Source organism: Podarcis pityusensis, assembly GCF_964106645.2.
Source record: "Podarcis pityusensis genome assembly, chromosome: 11".
Taxonomy (NCBI): domain Eukaryota; kingdom Metazoa; phylum Chordata; class Lepidosauria; order Squamata; family Lacertidae; genus Podarcis; species Podarcis pityusensis.
Window position 1 is genome coordinate 50,887,636 of NC_138036.1, and position 16,150 is coordinate 50,903,785.

The 16,150-nt window shown below is 43.6% G+C and overlaps 1 protein-coding gene across 3 annotated transcripts in view; it reads left to right on the forward strand.

Annotated features, from left to right (window-relative positions):
• Positions 1-16,150, forward strand: part of CDC42SE2 (CDC42 small effector 2) — a 100,288-nt gene that overhangs the window by 45,749 nt on the left and 38,389 nt on the right. For 2 of the 3 annotated variants that reach the window (XM_080973287.1, XM_080973288.1), the window contains exon 2: positions 10,487-10,791. In XM_080973287.1, coding sequence (XP_080829413.1) covers positions 10,738-10,791 — 54 coding nt within the window. In that variant the 5' untranslated portion in view covers positions 10,487-10,737. Of the gene's footprint in view, positions 1-10,486; positions 10,792-16,150 lie in introns of those variants that run through there. The other variant, XM_080973286.1, reaches the window with a different exon arrangement.

A 16,150-nucleotide genomic window follows, 5' to 3' on the forward strand; every position in this document is an offset into this window, starting at 1 on the left:
TACTACCAGAGCATGGCATCAAGGCAGGCGCAGGGTTTCGCTAGCTAACAGACCCTGAACTACTAAATGTGCCCCAGCAGCTCTGCCTCCACCCTAGTGGGGTAAGAAAGCTGAAAAAGAATCGGATCTGGCAACCAATCACCCCTTGGGTTACAGATAGTAGATGTGTAGACGAGTCTAAGAAGCCAGGGACACAAATTTTCAAGGCTCTCTAATGGCTATGGTGGCTCATTTGCTGGAAGTAACATATTTAGCGTAACTCTGGGAGTGTATACTTGATGTTGACCAAAGGAAGCCTCTTAGAGCAAAGGCCTAGGAAGAACTCAGTACAGTGGTATTTCAGGTTAAGAACTTAATTCGTTCTGGAGGTCCGTTCTTAACCTGAAGTACCACTTTAGCTAATGGGGTCTCCTGTTGCTGCCGCAGTGCAATTTCTGTTCTCATCCTGAAGCAAAGTTCTTAACCTGAGGTACTATTTCTGGGTTAGCGGAGTCTGTAACCTGAAGCGTCTGTAACCCGAGGTACCACTGTATAAAGGTAAAGGTACCCCTGCCCGTACGGGCCAGTCATGTCCGACTCTAGGGTTGCGTGCTCATCTCGCTCTAGAGGCCGTGAGCCGGCGCCGTCCGAAGACACTTCCGGGTCACGTGGCCAGCATGACGAAGCTGCAGCTGGCGAGCCAGCACCAGCGCAGCACATGGAACGCCGTTTACCTTGCCGCTATAAAGCAATACCTATTTATCTACTTGCACTGGTGTGCTTTCGAACTGCTAGATGGGCAGGAGCTGGGACCGAACGACGGGAGCTCACCCCGCCGCGGGGATTTGAACCGCCGACCATACGATCAGCAAGTCCTAGGCACTGAGGTTTTACCCACAGCGCCACCCACGTCCCTATACCACTGTATACACTTATATAAACTAAGCCTAGGAGTCTTAGTTTGGTCAGAATCGACCATAACCCAGTTGGCAGTGTTGCACATACTGCCACCCCCCCTTTCTCTCTCTCACACACATACACAGAGTGTGTATTTGAAGCCCAGACAAGCGATACTCAGTAGACAAAACCCTCATGATGTGTTAACACCTGCAGTCGTCCTTCTTCCTCTGGTTTTCTGTACTCTTTATCTCTTCCTCCCAATACTGAAGCAGCTGCATTACCGCATTTCCTGTCTGAAGTTGCAGCAAAGAAGCAAGGCAGCCAGAAAGCAAGAAAAGAAGGGTTGATCCTTAAAAGTGAGCCTCTTAAATATTTAAAAATTGTGCGAGGGGGTTTCTGCTCTTGAATGGTAATAACTTAGCAATTTCATTTGGATGTTGCCTTTATATTCAGATAGAGGGAGAGGGGTCTGCAGCCTGACAAAAGCTATATTTTTTCTTACGCCGCGTTGTGAGAGTTTATTAACATTAAACTTCTGCTGCCGCTCTGAAATCATCCTGGTTCCAGTCTGTTCACTCTGAGCAATGCTTTTACTTTTCCCTGCTTCAGAGTTACAACTATGTAACCTCCCCGCTCTCAGTTAGTAACTTCATGTTCTCCGTTGTTACTCATTAAGAGGTTTGATTAAGGACTAAAAAAATGCTGCTTTGAGAGAGACAAGAACCCTCTCGTTCATTAGAACGATGAGGGTACATGCAGCTTGAAAGTGTTTTTGGAATTATTAGGCATATTTTGCTGCCAGCTCCTTGGCAGGCTTTGAGATGCATCCAAGTAGGGACTGTATAGAGATGCTGTTAGTCTTTGGGGCCGTATATACAGTGCCGGATTTACGTATAAGCTAAACAGGCTATAGCTTAGGGCCCCACTATCTTGCCCCCCCTCCAACAAAGAAAAAAACTGGATGTACATTTACAAAATATAAGATAAAAACAAAAAAAATAAAACCTACATACAGCAACAGTGCTTTGTGTTGTGTATGGACCTATTAGGTCTATAAATTACCATATAGCATATATTCAACACAAAAAACAGTGACAATTTGTTGTTGACAAAGGACAGCTGGACATATAAAGGGACCCATTACCTTCAGTAGCTTAGGGCAGGCACCCCCAAACTCAGCCGTCCAGGTCCCTAGCTAACAGGACCCTCCACTGGTCCTGTTAGCTAGGGATGATGGGAGTTGTAGTCCCAAAACATCTGGAGGGCAGAGTTTGGGGGTTCCTGGCTTAGGGCCTCATCAAACCTAAATCCGGCCCTGCATATATGCAGCGAGTGGGATTTGCAAGCTCATGGCAGCGCTTTGCAAAGCCATCACGACTGCAGAAATTGCAATGGCCACGAAGGTAGCCACCATAAGGAAGCACCATTTCAAAGAAACAAGGGCGTGTCGCAAATTGGACAGCAACCCTTTGTGGCCTGATGCGCTCCCCTGTGGACTGAATTGGCACTTGTATACATTATAGTCCCCAGCTAATACCATAACCCTGCCCATGAACTGAAAGGGGCTGGAGAGGCATCTAAGCTCAATTAGTTGATATGTATCTCCTCCTTCATATGTGTCCATTGCCTTTATTTTGTTGAGAATTTGCCCTGCCGAGTTGTGCGTGGCACATGCTCCCTATCATTTCTGACGGAGGTCTTTATTTGCTGCCCTGGTGGCATTGTTGGTTTAAGGTCGGTTGGTTTCTTTTTAATTTCTATAAGGTTGCCTTGGATTGATTGATTGATTGATTTATACATACATACATACATACATACATACCCCGCCCATCTAGCTGGGTTTGCCCAGCCACTCTGGGCAGTACCCAACAGAATATTAAAAACACGATAAAACATCAAACATCAAAAACTTCCTTAAAAAGGGCTCACCTTCAGATGTCTTCTAAAAGTCAGATAGTTACTTATCTCCTTGACATCTGATGGGAGGGCATTCCACAGGGCAGTCGCCACCACCGAGAAGGCCCTCTGCCTTGTTCCCTGTAACCTCACTTCTCACCATGAGGGAACCACCAGAAGGCCCTCGGAGCTGGACCTCAGTGTCTGGGCTGAACGATGGGGGTGGAGACACTACTTCATTTATGGGCCGAGGCCATTTAGGGCTTGAAGGGTCAGCACCAACACTTTGAATTGTGCTCGGAAAAGTTAGTTGTGCTTATTTTCATTGAAATAAATGAGAAGTAAGTCAATAACTTGATGGGACCTAAGTACAGCTAGCATACCTGTTACTTTGGTTGTAATTTTATTATGTGTACTAGTAATATTATTAGTTTCCTTAATGTAAGAACTTTTGCCTGCAATTCCATGCCTTGTTTCCCATGTTCAACAACTAGATTCCTTTGGGAAGCCTACAAACATGAGGGCAATGGCCCTACCCTACTGTTGTTCCTCAGCAAGTTGTATTCAGAGACGTGCTACCTGTGATCCTGAAGCTAGAATACAACCATAATGACTAGTAGCCATTCTTAGCCCTTGATAGCCTTATCCTCCAAAAATTTGTCAAAATCACTTTCAATTGGTGGCCATCAATAGGGCTGGGCGATATCTGGTTTTCAACATCACAATATATCACCAGCTAAACATCACAATATATTGCTATATCACAATGTCTGAAATAAGGTTGGAACTATGTAGAGGCAAATAGGAGGGCTGGGTGATACCTGGTTTTCAACATCATGATGTATCACCAGCTCAACATCACGATATACAGTGGTACCTTGGTTTAAGAACAGCCCTGTTTACGAACTATTTGGTTTACAAACTCCACAAAACCGGAAGTAGTGTCCCGGTTTATAAACTTTACCTCGGTCTACGAACAGAAACCAAACTGTGGAAGGGCACCTGCGGCGGGAGGCCTCATTAGGGAAAGTGTGCCTCGGTTTACGCATGATTTCAGTTTAAGAACAGACTTTCGGAACGGATTAAGTTCGTAAACCGAGATACCACTGTACTGATATATCATGATGTCTGAAATATGGATGGAGCTATGTAGAGGCATTGGATGGCCTCACGTTTTTCCCCACATTGTGATTTTTGCACACACACACACACACACACACACACGATTTGTGATACACTGCCAGGTTAAAATTTATGAAACTGATATCACAATGTGGACTTCAAACCGGTTTTGGACAATATTTTGCCCAGCCCTAACACATTTCATGATTCGCGATATATTGCCAGGTCAAAAATTATGAAACCGATAGCACCAGTTTTGGACAATATATTGATATACAGCCCAGCCCTAGGTGTCCCTACATCTTGTGGTAGTGAACTCTGGAGGGTTGTGTGAAGAAATATGCAAGTAATGGGTGTCAAAAGCCTCAGTCTGAAAGCATAGGCATATTTGGCTTAGGTACCCATGTAAAGTTAATAAACTTGGGATTAGGTCCTTACATATTGCCTCACAGAGGAAAAGGTTTTGGAAGTTCCCCTCTGAAAACCTCTCTCCTCTTTCACCTGTAAGTTTACCAGGTGAACCAGGTGATGTTAAAGGAAGGCAGTTGCACAGTTTCAGTGGGGAAAACAGCAAGCTCTACAGCCTTGGTTAGTCATCTATGAAATGAGAATAATGGTCCTGTTTCTCACACCACAAATATAGTTGTGGGTGAAGAAGATAGGGAAGCCTCTCCAATTCTGAGCTTTAGTGCTAGATGTAAATCTAAGTTCTTAATAAATTCATCACTCTAGCTAATAAGATTAGGGATATAAAGTGATTAGGAGTGCATTGCAAGAGTCTCCTTTACCTAGAATGCCGTTGCTGAATTATGCAACGCTACAATTTTAGCCAATTAAAAATATTGGTTGTCTGCAACTATACTTCAATCTTGTTTAAGGGGATAATCTCATGGGCCTTCATTAATCTGAGAAACCTAGACAGGCAAGAACTGTACTACATGTAATAATTTGGTTTGTCTCTCAGAGTGCAGCATTTAGGTCCTGAACTTTCCTCACATTACACTGCGTTTCCCAAAGATCAGTATTAATAAAAAAAAATATTTAGAATGCTTGGCATCTTATTATACTCATGCACAGATAAATGTATTTTTTAAATGTCATATAATCCCCTTGGGGTAGCCACATGCCCTGTTTTACAGAGGGCAGTCCTCTGTTTGAAGGGCTTTCTGGTCCAAGTGTTGTTTAAAGATAATGAACATCAGGAAGAAGGGAGAGCAGCAGGCCCCTTGATGTAATTTTTATTTATTTATTATTAAATTATTATTATTTATTATTAATTCAATTTATATACAGTGATACCTTGTTTTCCGGAGCCCCAGACACTTGATGAAAAGGGTGCTCGACAAAGCACCGCTGCGCATGTGCAAAGCGCAATTTAGCTTTTTTGCGCCTGCGCGAGCGGCAAAGCCAGAAGTAACCCATTCCGGGTTTGCCAGAGATGTCTGCCAAAATAGATGCTGGACAGGGCAGACTTATACGGAGGTATGACTGTACCACTCTTTATCAGAAGATCCCAGGGCAGAGTACAACATTTCAGAACATCAATGCTAAAAATGAAATAAAAACTTAATAAAAAGCATACTGACAGGCAGCCTAAGAATAAAATAGTCATCATAATAACAGTCCTTTCCCCCACACTTTCCCAGGCCATAGATTATTTAATAGCCATAGCCCTGGGTAAAGAGGAATGTTTTTGCCTGGTGACTAAAGACATGTAGTGATGGCGCCAGACAAGCCTCTCTGGGGAGAGAATTCCACAATAGGGGATCATTATTATCAATTTACAGTGAGGTGGAAGGTTCACAGGCTATGAAGGACTTGTTCACAATTTTTTTGACAGCTGCATGCATTATTATAGCTAGGAAGTGGAAGGGGCAAGCAGAATATAAAATGGAAGAATGGTATAAAGAGGTGTGGGATATAGCTATTAATGATAAATTAGCATGTGCCATTAAGGTAAGACGGGGAATATGAGGGGGAAATAATTTTGTGGAGATATGGAAGGTGTTTGTAGAATTTGTACTGTTGAAACGGAAAGGGGTCAAACCATCGCAAGAGATGCTGAAATTTTGGGAGGTTGGATAGTTACAGTGGAATGGTCTCGGTCGTGGGGTGCACATTTTTTATTCTTATTTATTTATGGTTATTACTTTGTCAAAATGAAATAAAAAATTAAAAGGAGAGAGAGAAAAGAAAAATAGAAAGGCTGTGAACTCGATTCAGCTCTGGTACTCCAAATAAATTATTGTGCTCAATATTAAAAAATAAAATAATCAGGGAGCCACCACAGAAAAGGCCCGTTTTCTTGATGCTCAGAAACAGTTAGCACCTGCATAATACACAAGCACACTGTCTTCCCCACTATGTTTTTTGAGCAATGCAAAGTTTGTCCCGAATGTTTGAGCCCCTTCTTCCTCAAACCCCACCAAGAGTATAGCCACCATCACTTCACTTTCTCAGAACCAGAATGTTTCAAACTACTTTTTCTCCCCACGAACAGCTTAATAACTCCATTTCCGAAAAACAATAAAGATTAATTTTTTACCTAGAGGAACTAGTTGTACTGTCACAAACTTCCTTGCTTAAAAATCCAGTAATAATTATACGCCTGACTTAGCTTAATTATACTTCATGTAATAAACCTGTGCTTTCATGGCAGTATTTATACAGGAAGTTCTAGGAATTAATTGGAGTGCCTGATCTGCAGGTGTTGGAACCGGCAGATGGAAACACACATTTAGAGGTAGATTTTCCCGTCTCTCGCATGAGTCGTCGAACGCTTTGATCCATTCACCAGAAGCAACATGCAATCTGGGCCAAGAAGGAAAAGTTGCTGGCCACACATTCGGCAGTTGTGTGAGTTGGCCCTCAGCCTCCCAAACTGTGACTGGCAGACAGGCTCTGGCTTTCTCTATAGCATCCGGTGTCAACAGACTGGGCCTGGTTCTTGCAGTCATGGAGGAAAGAAAGAAGCCAGTCTTTTCTTAAAAAGGTAAAGGACCCCTGACAGTTAAGTCCAGTCACAAATGACTCTGGGGTTGCGGCACTCATCTCGCTTTACTGGCCGAGGGAGCCGACGTTTGTCCGCAGACAGTTTTTCCAGGTCATGTGGCCAGCATGACTAAGAGTGCTGGTCCCAAGCGTTAACCGTGCGGCAAGGTCCGAGTCCAGTCCGAGGTCGAGTAAAGGGAAGTTCTCTTTCTGCACATAACTGTGGCATTATGGGAGAAGTATTGCTTCTTTTCTCTTGCATTCTGGGAAGTCTCGCTTATAATCTTTTCTCTGCTTCTGCACACACTGTACAAACCTGTTCTAAACACCAAGACATTCCCTCATTCCTCAGTCCATCTTAAGTTCATGAACAAACAATATGACCTGTTCTTAATGCATAGCTGACCACATCTACGGAACTCGATTATTATATTCTTTCATGTTATGATCAATCATTAGTAATTGTTTTAGTCATGCTATATCAATCTTTAGTTATAATTTAATTAGGAGGCTTCATGCCTGTCTAGTTCCAGCCCCGTTTCCCAGCCTTTAATCTATCGGTGATAAATGTTTATATGTAATTCCCGCCTTGTACTTATGTTAACCAATCAGCAACAAATTGCTTTGTGTTTGTATCAACCAATCAGCCACAAGCACACCTGTGGCAATGTTTGTAATATTCAATAAAAGAGAGTTCCCGGGGCTTGCCCCGGCAGACGCCTCTCATATGACACCTGCCACTCGTCTGTCGTGAATTCATTCCAACAGTCGAGGGTGCAGTAGGGAGGCTGTCCATCAAAACTGAAGCTGGGTCCAAGGCAGGGAGTCGGGTGAGGTCAGGAACTCTGGCAGAAGAGCAAGACAGGGTGCAGGCAGGAACAGGCTACCAACAATGCTGCTCCCGCAACCTGGGACTGGGGCTGGCTGGCTTTTATCTGCCCCGAGGCATAGGGCGGCCCCGGTCCACAGGTGACTCGCCTCTCCTGGCCTGGAGGCGAGCACTCTTCCTGCGGGAACTTAGTTCCCTCCGCCTCTCTGCCCTGAGCCTCTGCAGCTCAGGAGAGGCTGGAGGATTACCGGACTCAGAGGCAACCTCAGCTTCCTCTGACGGGGCTGAGAGTGGAGCACCTGCAGGCAATGGGTCCTCCATCACCTCTGGAGCCAGAGCAGACTCAGCTGGTGCCTGCACCTGAGGATCCAGCACAGATGAGACCCTTCAGGCTCATGCCCCAGCCCCAGCTCAGCTGGTTCTGGAGGCGGGGAATCCTGTGCAGGCTGGGATCCCTCAGGTTCAGCCTCCGAGTCCGAATCCCAGGCCATCACACTAAGCCAGCATGACTAAACTAGAGCAGCGCACGGAAACGCCGCTTACCTTCCCGCCAGAGCGGCACCTATTTATCTACTTGCACTGTGTGCTTTCGAACTACTAGGTTGGCAGGAGCTGGGACTGAGCAACGGGAGCTCACCCCGTTGTAGGGATTCGAAACACCAACCTTTCGATCGGCAAGCCCAAGCGGCACAGTGGTTTAACCACAAATTGCCCCCTGCCTTCAGAAATGCTTGTCTCCTTAAACTATGGAAGGTAACACTACTACTCCTGCTACAAGAATCAATGTGAAAAGAACCAGCTAGATCCAAAATCTCAGTTGAGATCGCATTCTAGATCTAGATCAAAATCCAGATCCAGGTCATGGACTAGTTCTGAGTCCAGTGGTCACCAACAACGTACCTTGTTTTTTTAGGCATGTATTATCCAGTCACACAGTTGAGTTATTATGTTGCAACTTTGCTTAAAATAACTTCTGTCTGTTATCCTGTCAGCAGACAATTAATACTATTAAAACACAACCTTCTACAAAAGAGTCCACTTTGTTAAATGTCCTGGGCAGCTACTGACGTCCTTGTGGTGTTCATTTGTATATATTTTTGTAAAAAACTTTCATTTTTATGCTTCAAATATCAATGGTACATTGATTATGACAGTAGTTTACAGCAGGGGTCAGCAAACTTTTTCAGCAGGGGGCCGGTCCACTCTCCCTTAGGCCTTGTGGGGGGCCGGACTATATTTTGAAAAAAAATATTGAACGAATTCCTATGCCCCACAAATAACCCAGAGATGCATTTTAAATAAAAGCACACATTCTACTCGTGTAAAAACATGCTGATTCCTGGACCAACTGCGGGCTGGATTTAGAAGGCGATTGGGCTGGATCCGGCCCCAAGGCCTTAGTTTATCCATGGTTTACAGCTTGTCGTAATGAACTCACCCACAAGAGATATTACACTTGTCCTTACTTTTAACACCAAAATTCAAGAGGAGCCCCCCCCCCAACAAAATGATGTTTATCTCAATTTCTAATAGGAGCCTTGCAGCACTATTTAGATGCTTGGGGGGGTGTGTGTGGAAGAGAGGTTTTGGAAGTGGGGGGGGGGATACTTTTTTCGTTCTTTCCCACCATCCTGAAACTTTCCACCACTGTGCTATATTATGCTAAAGGACTAATAGCCACAAAATTTCATAGCTCAGCTGTTCTCAGCAGGTGCTGGAAGGCAAGGAACATAGGTCTTGATCAGGGTATCCCCCCCCACCCCCGTTTCTTTCATTTTTAATTTGCAAAGTATTATACTTCTGCATACCTGGGGAGCTCACTTTGTATGCAGAATGGGTTATCTCTGTTTTTTAATGGCCCATTTCATTCCAAACTGATAAGTATAGGACCACCCAAAATCAGCATTAAGAGGAAGCATGCGATTATATGAATTTCACAAAGGGCTCACAATGGTGCATTTGGCGTTCTCTGTCTTCTGCGTAATATATTTTGACCTTGATTTACAAGGCAAGGCTGGGAAAATAGGTAATATGCCAAATGACCAAAGTAATGCTTCATTGCCCTTTCAAAGTGTAACTGCTATATAGTTTCAGGTTAGAGATTAACTAGCCCTTCAATTTCACAAAAGAATGGGTGGAATTTTGTGTGTCTCAGTTTTTCCGCTCCAGAAGCTTAAAACCTTTTAAGGTAACAGCTCATACTTCAAATATTACTTTCCATTTTGAAAAACACTATTACTTGAAGCAGCAGGGTAGCAGTAGTAAATTATGCCCGTCTGGCAGCATGCGGACACCAACCAGGTTAAGCAAGGCTAGGTTATTTAATGAGCTTGCGGTATGAACAAACAATGGTGGTGTGGAGGGGGCACTCTGTCAGCACCTTAATTGTGTTAAGAAAAAAGGAATATTTTTAAAGCTGGAGGAGGACTTCATTGCCCTTGTCACATTGCAATACAATGTAGAAAGTGTTCATATGGACTATTTGCATGGGTTGGGTGGGGATACTATTAAGCCCTTAATACTCATGAGTGAGGAAGAAAGGTAAAATAGTGTTTGTGCTCTGATTCTCTGTATTTTGAGATTTATTTTCTACTGAGTCAAAATGGGTTATTTTTTATATTGAATGATGTCTGGTGTATAATGTTGTATAACCTAGAATGTTCTCGAACCTAGTGGGTTCTAAGTGCCGAGCAACAGATTTTAAACCAGTTGCTTTAGAAACGATGTAACAAGCATTGTGAATTTTATTTTTACTTTTTCTTTTCCCAGGTTTTCCCTTTGGAAGCTGGAGTAGAACATCGTTTTCTGTAATGCCGGGCCCGATATCTTGAGAGGGAAGAGAAGGAGAAAGCAGCTACTCTGGTGCCAACACGAACTGCAGGGGAAAGTTTAAAAGACGGATTTTATTTACCCTCTGTGGGACCTGTGCACATTGACTACGAGGAGATACTATCTCACAGATTTGGAGCTTTATCTCTCGCTCCTAACCTCTGTATTTGCACTTTGAACTGGTAGCAAAAATGAGCGAGTTCTGGTTGTGTTTCAACTGCTGTATTGCAGAACAGCCTCAGCCCGTAAGTATGAATTTTGCTTTGCTTTCCATTGTTCGGTAATGTTGGTTCCATTCACTTTTTCTTGTGCATTTTCATACGTGGGCTATCGGGATGTCTCTGCTGCATTGTAGAAGCAGTCAAACCTGCTGGCTTTTGTCCAATATAGCGTTGACAACGGCTATTCCTAAGTTCCATTAGTGCTGTGGAACAATTCCTTTTTGATGCATCTGGTTGGACTCAAATCAGCAGGGCCGTCTTACCCACAGGTTCTAGGGGTGTGGGGCACCTGGGCACTGCACTCTCAGGGGCACCAGGCCGAGAGTCCGGGGCCTGAGAGTTGAGTCCGGGGAAGAGCCCGCCCGTCGGTCAGAGCGCCATGGTGGGTTCTTCTGCGGGCGGATCTGAGCCGCGGGTTCGAGGGTGACCGAGTCAGCGAGACACTGAGGCAGCCGGCTGGCTCTGCCCTCCTGTGCGCCTGGAGGGGGGGCACGCCAGGCGAATCTTTGCACCCCATCTCCGTATATTCTTAAGACAGCCCTGCAAATCAGTCCTCTGATGTGACAAGTGACAAACTTACAGCAGCCGCACCTCTTTCCATTCATACTGTAGTTCTGATTTGAAAATATTGTTTAGTGCATGAAGATAGAAACACACACACACACCCCATATATAATCTGAATGTTATACCTAAACAAGTACCTCTCGACTTTACCTATTTTCCCTTTATGCCTCCTAGATGCTGGCTTGTAATAATTTGTACCTAAGAAAAGGAGTACATATTACAAATATGCCTCTCATCTCTTTTCATCTCTTGCTCTAATGCCAGATATGAAGTTCTAAATATTATTATATTACATATACCAGATTTGTATAGTGCATATTGTGCTATTAAACTAGTCCATATCAAGCTTGACAGTGGCTGTATACTCATCTGACATAGCAACAGCGGGAGGGAGGGAGAAACATGCAGGCTTACATATCTCAATGCCAGAACAGAGGTGGTTGCTATGTGATTCACAAACTAAATGTTATTTCTAACATTTATACTTTGCTCTTTAAAAGACACACAGAGTTCCCTTGGAAGAAAGTTAAAATACATGGGCTGTGTGCAACTAAGTTGTTATGTAGATAGAACAACTTCTGTGAGCACAGTGGAATATCTTTTCATTCTGTGGGCCCCCAAATCTACTTTTCCCCCAACCCTTTGCAACAGATTGGGGGACAGCAGTTCTGTTGCGCATGGGGAATTTGTTCTGCTTGCACAGTGATTTAGTTGAATTACAACCCCATGACAATCAGGCAATAAAATAATAATAAACATGAACGAAAAATGCAGCAAAGAACACTTATCAGCAAGGAGCAGAGTTAAAATCAACTGATTTAAAAGGTGTGGTAGAAATGGAAAGGTTTTTTAAAAAATAAAAAATAAAATAATCAGTGCTTTTTTCCTGGGTGCATGCAGGGGTACGCATACCCCTAAACATTTTGTGAATCTTTGTACTTTTGTCCATTTACTGTATTTATTTTTCCCAATTTGAACTATAAAATGGTGATTTTCTTGAGTCAAAATGAGAGGGCGTTCCACAGGGCGGGCACCACCACCAAGAAGGCCCTCTGCCTGGTTCCCTGTAACCTTTCTTCTTGCAGGGAGGGAACCGCCAGAAGACCCTCAGAGCTGGATCTCAGTGGCTGGGCTGAACAATGGGGGTGGAGACGCTCCTTCAGGAAACTTAGGTGTGTGGGGGTACTATGCCTTGGATGAAAACATTCAGAAGGCAAAATAGGGACCGTAAAGTACTTGAAATCATAATGTGGATGGTTACATTCAGACACTATCTAGACGGATTTCAGTTTTTTTGAAAATTTCAAACCTTTGCAAAAACAGAAACCTCAGCTGCACTGCTGCTGTGACTGTCAGAGAATGCAATTTTGAAGATCCTGACAAAGGAATATTCTGAAAAATGATGCTAATATTTGACTGTGAGCAAGTTACTCCTCCACAGTTCACACTATAAAAATGACCAAATGCCAGCTTTAATGAACAGAATTTTGGGAGGACTTCATGCCTTAGATGCCAGAATGGGGAGTTATTAGATCTTTAAAAGTAAAGTGACAATTTTGAACTCTTCGGGCTGATTTAAACTCTTCTAGGGCTGCATGACTTGATAATGCTATTGGACAGCCACGTAACTGAACACAAACAGATCCCCAACGTAAAATCTTCTATTGAATTCTGGAGGTGTTGCGTTCCAGAAGAGCTGTGCAAACTACTTGTTTCCTTGCTTGTTTCAGGAAAGTGCAGGTTAACTCTTAGGCACATTGTCTTCTATTAACATCTAAAGTTTCAAAACAGAGTGCTTGAATATGAGTAAATATGCATATGTAATTTATGAAAGCTTTCTGAGATAAAATCCAAAATCATTTCCACATTTTTTAATTGTAGGAGCTACAAAAACATTGAAAGTCATTTTCCTTCTTTTTTAAAAAAAATTTTTTTATTAGTTTTCAGTAACAATAATCCAATATATGCCTCATTGTATCAATACCAAATTATAATATCAATTCCAATATCAATCAATCAAATACCCAGTTGCATAATTAGGTGCCCTCCCGGCGTGCTAGAATCGAAGGTTTGATGATTCACTTTAATTCTGCTTCCAAACTCTTATTTAATCCAATTACATTCCAATCCTAATAATAATCCCTTGTACAATAGCTGCAATATTTTAAACTTCTATTCGTGTTAACACATTTAAAAATTTATAAGTCTGCCAGTGAAATTCAGTATTTTTATTTTCCTGTGTGGGGTATTTATTCTGTCCATATTTTCTTCTTGTCCTTGCCGGATTTTATGTCTATTTTGGTTGTTGCTGCTCTCCATCATGGAAAATTACTTTCTTTGGCTATGTATAACTTAATGAGACAAAGGTCTTGGTTGGCAACGCAAGACATAATTGTTGTAAAATTGATATTACACAGAATGGCAGCATTTTTTTCAGGTGATCATGCAAAAGAGAGTATACTGTATGTGGACAGTAAGAAAGTACTAGAATTCATGCTTCTTCACCTGTTCACCCCCCATCTTCTAGGAAGAAATAAACAGCAGGCTGGGATTTTGGTGCCCCTGGAGCAGATAATGGGGCAGGATGGTGGGATCCTGCTCTCCTATTCTGCACTTGTATCTCCCTCTCCTAATTTAATTACTCAGGGCAGTGAGCATTATTTAGCTATCTTGTTGGCAGAGGCAGATTTAGGGCAATGCAAACAGTGCACTGGGTGAACAGCTGAGGAAGGTGTCTTCCAAAGCCCTGTAGGTCATGGGTAGGCAAACTAAGGCCCAGGGGCCAGATCTGGCCCAATCGCCTTCTAAATCCGGCCCGCAGATGGTCCGGGAATCAGTGTGTTTTTACATGAGTAGAATGTGTGCTTTTTTTCTTTTTTCTTTTAGAATGTGTGCTTTTATTTAAAATGCATCTCTGGGTTATTTGTGGGGCATAGGAATTCTTCTTCTTCTTCTTCTTCTTCTTCTTCTTCTTCTTCTTCTTCTTCTTCTTCTTCTTCAAAATATAGTCCAGCCCCCTACAAGGTCTGAGGGACAGTGGACCAGCCCCCTGCTGAAAAAGTTTGCTGACCCCTGCTGTAGATGCTTGGCCAGCTTTAGCAAGGAGGCGTGAGGACTTTGACAGGTCCTCCTTCCCAGAGTCAGGCAACTGCTTTTTGGAAGAAGAGAGGATGGCCAGTGGCGTAGCTATCTGCTCTGGTGCCCGTGGCATCGCGCACATCAGCTGGGGCTCCACTTTGTTCTGGGGCAATGCCAGGAGCTCTGAACCTTCACAGCCCCTCCTGCCTGGCCACGCCCCCTGCAGCGGCTGCTCTCGCTGCTGCTGTTGAGGTTGCAGGGAGCCCAGGACGAGGAGGTGGCAGGAGGCTGAAGGGGTAGAGCCACACGCAGCCCTTACTGCAGTTGACTGGACAGGGCAGGGTGGGGTGGGTTTCGTGAGCCCAATTTTTTTAAGCTCATATTTTTGCCATTTTGTCACCTCCCTCATTGATGACACCCAGGGCAGACCGCACCCCCCACCCCTTCCTACGCCCCTGAGGATGGCTCTAGGACCCTGCTAAAGCCTTGCACCTTCTTCCCAAAACCCGGCTTAAGCAGCCTTAGGGGAGGGCATCAAATGGCCTTGCACAGGGTGGTATATTACCAAGGTCTGCCCCTGTTTTTAGGTGGCTGGAGGAATGGAAAGGGACAGCTGGACTGAATCTGATCATTATTTTTTGTCTTTTCCCTGCCAAGTGCTGGGCACTGTCAAAGCTGATAGCATTAGCAATGTCTTGGCAATACACGTTCCCATACAGGATGTACCCATTTTCATGAGAGATCAGCAAAGATCTTGCTTGAACTGAACATACATTTTGTGTTCGCCTTTGTGTGTGTTTACAGCTTAGCATTTATAGAACTCTGTAGAGTGTTCAAAGCACACAGGCTAAGGATCATTTTGCTAAATCTAACTTTCAGTTACTGCAATACCAATCAATCAAAACCTTTATTGCATTAGCATACAGCCATAGCAAAATAAGACAAAAATACTAGAGACAAGCAACCAAACAAAATTCAAAGCAATATTACTGGCGTAATGACATTTAAATTACCCTAAGACAATAATGTAAAGATTTAGTTGCCAGCGCCAAGAATCCAAAATGCGGATGTATATAAAACATAAAATGGCCCCAAAATAGGCTCGGCACATTGGGTTGAAAAAGTAATAAAAAGAATTAAAACAGGTCCAGGTCTAGGACACACTACCCAGTCAGAGTAGCCCTGAGTTTCAGCGCCTGCACTATAAAGATTGCCACCCCACGTGAAATTTGGGGATTTGCGTCCACAAGAAGCGATTTCAAACAGTCTTCCTTAGATGTAATGGTGGACGGGATCAAGAGGAGGAGCTTAGGTCTTATTGGCTCATAAATAGGGCAGTAGAAAAAGAAATGTATGAAGTCCTCTACTTCATTCATTGTGCATGGACATAAACGCTGAGTAATAGGGGTCTTAGAGTAAATCCCCTGCAGGAAGGCCGTGGGTATAGAATGGAAACGGGCCATAGTAAACGCTCTTCTCAAATTGGGCTCCGTCAGGTCTATCAAGTAGTTGGCAAGTGATCTTACCACTTTCACTTTAGGGAGCCACATGGAGAGGCGAGCTGTAATGGACTGTGCCCGGTCCATGGCCTCGTCTCTTGTAAGAATCCAGGCCCGGATTTTATGTTGGTCCCAAGATGACAGCGTGTCGAGATCTGGGAGGGAGTAGCGTGCAGTAATAGTCTCCATGGCCTTGGACCATTTGTTGGTATGAGAACAAGTTAAAAAGGCTTACTTAAAA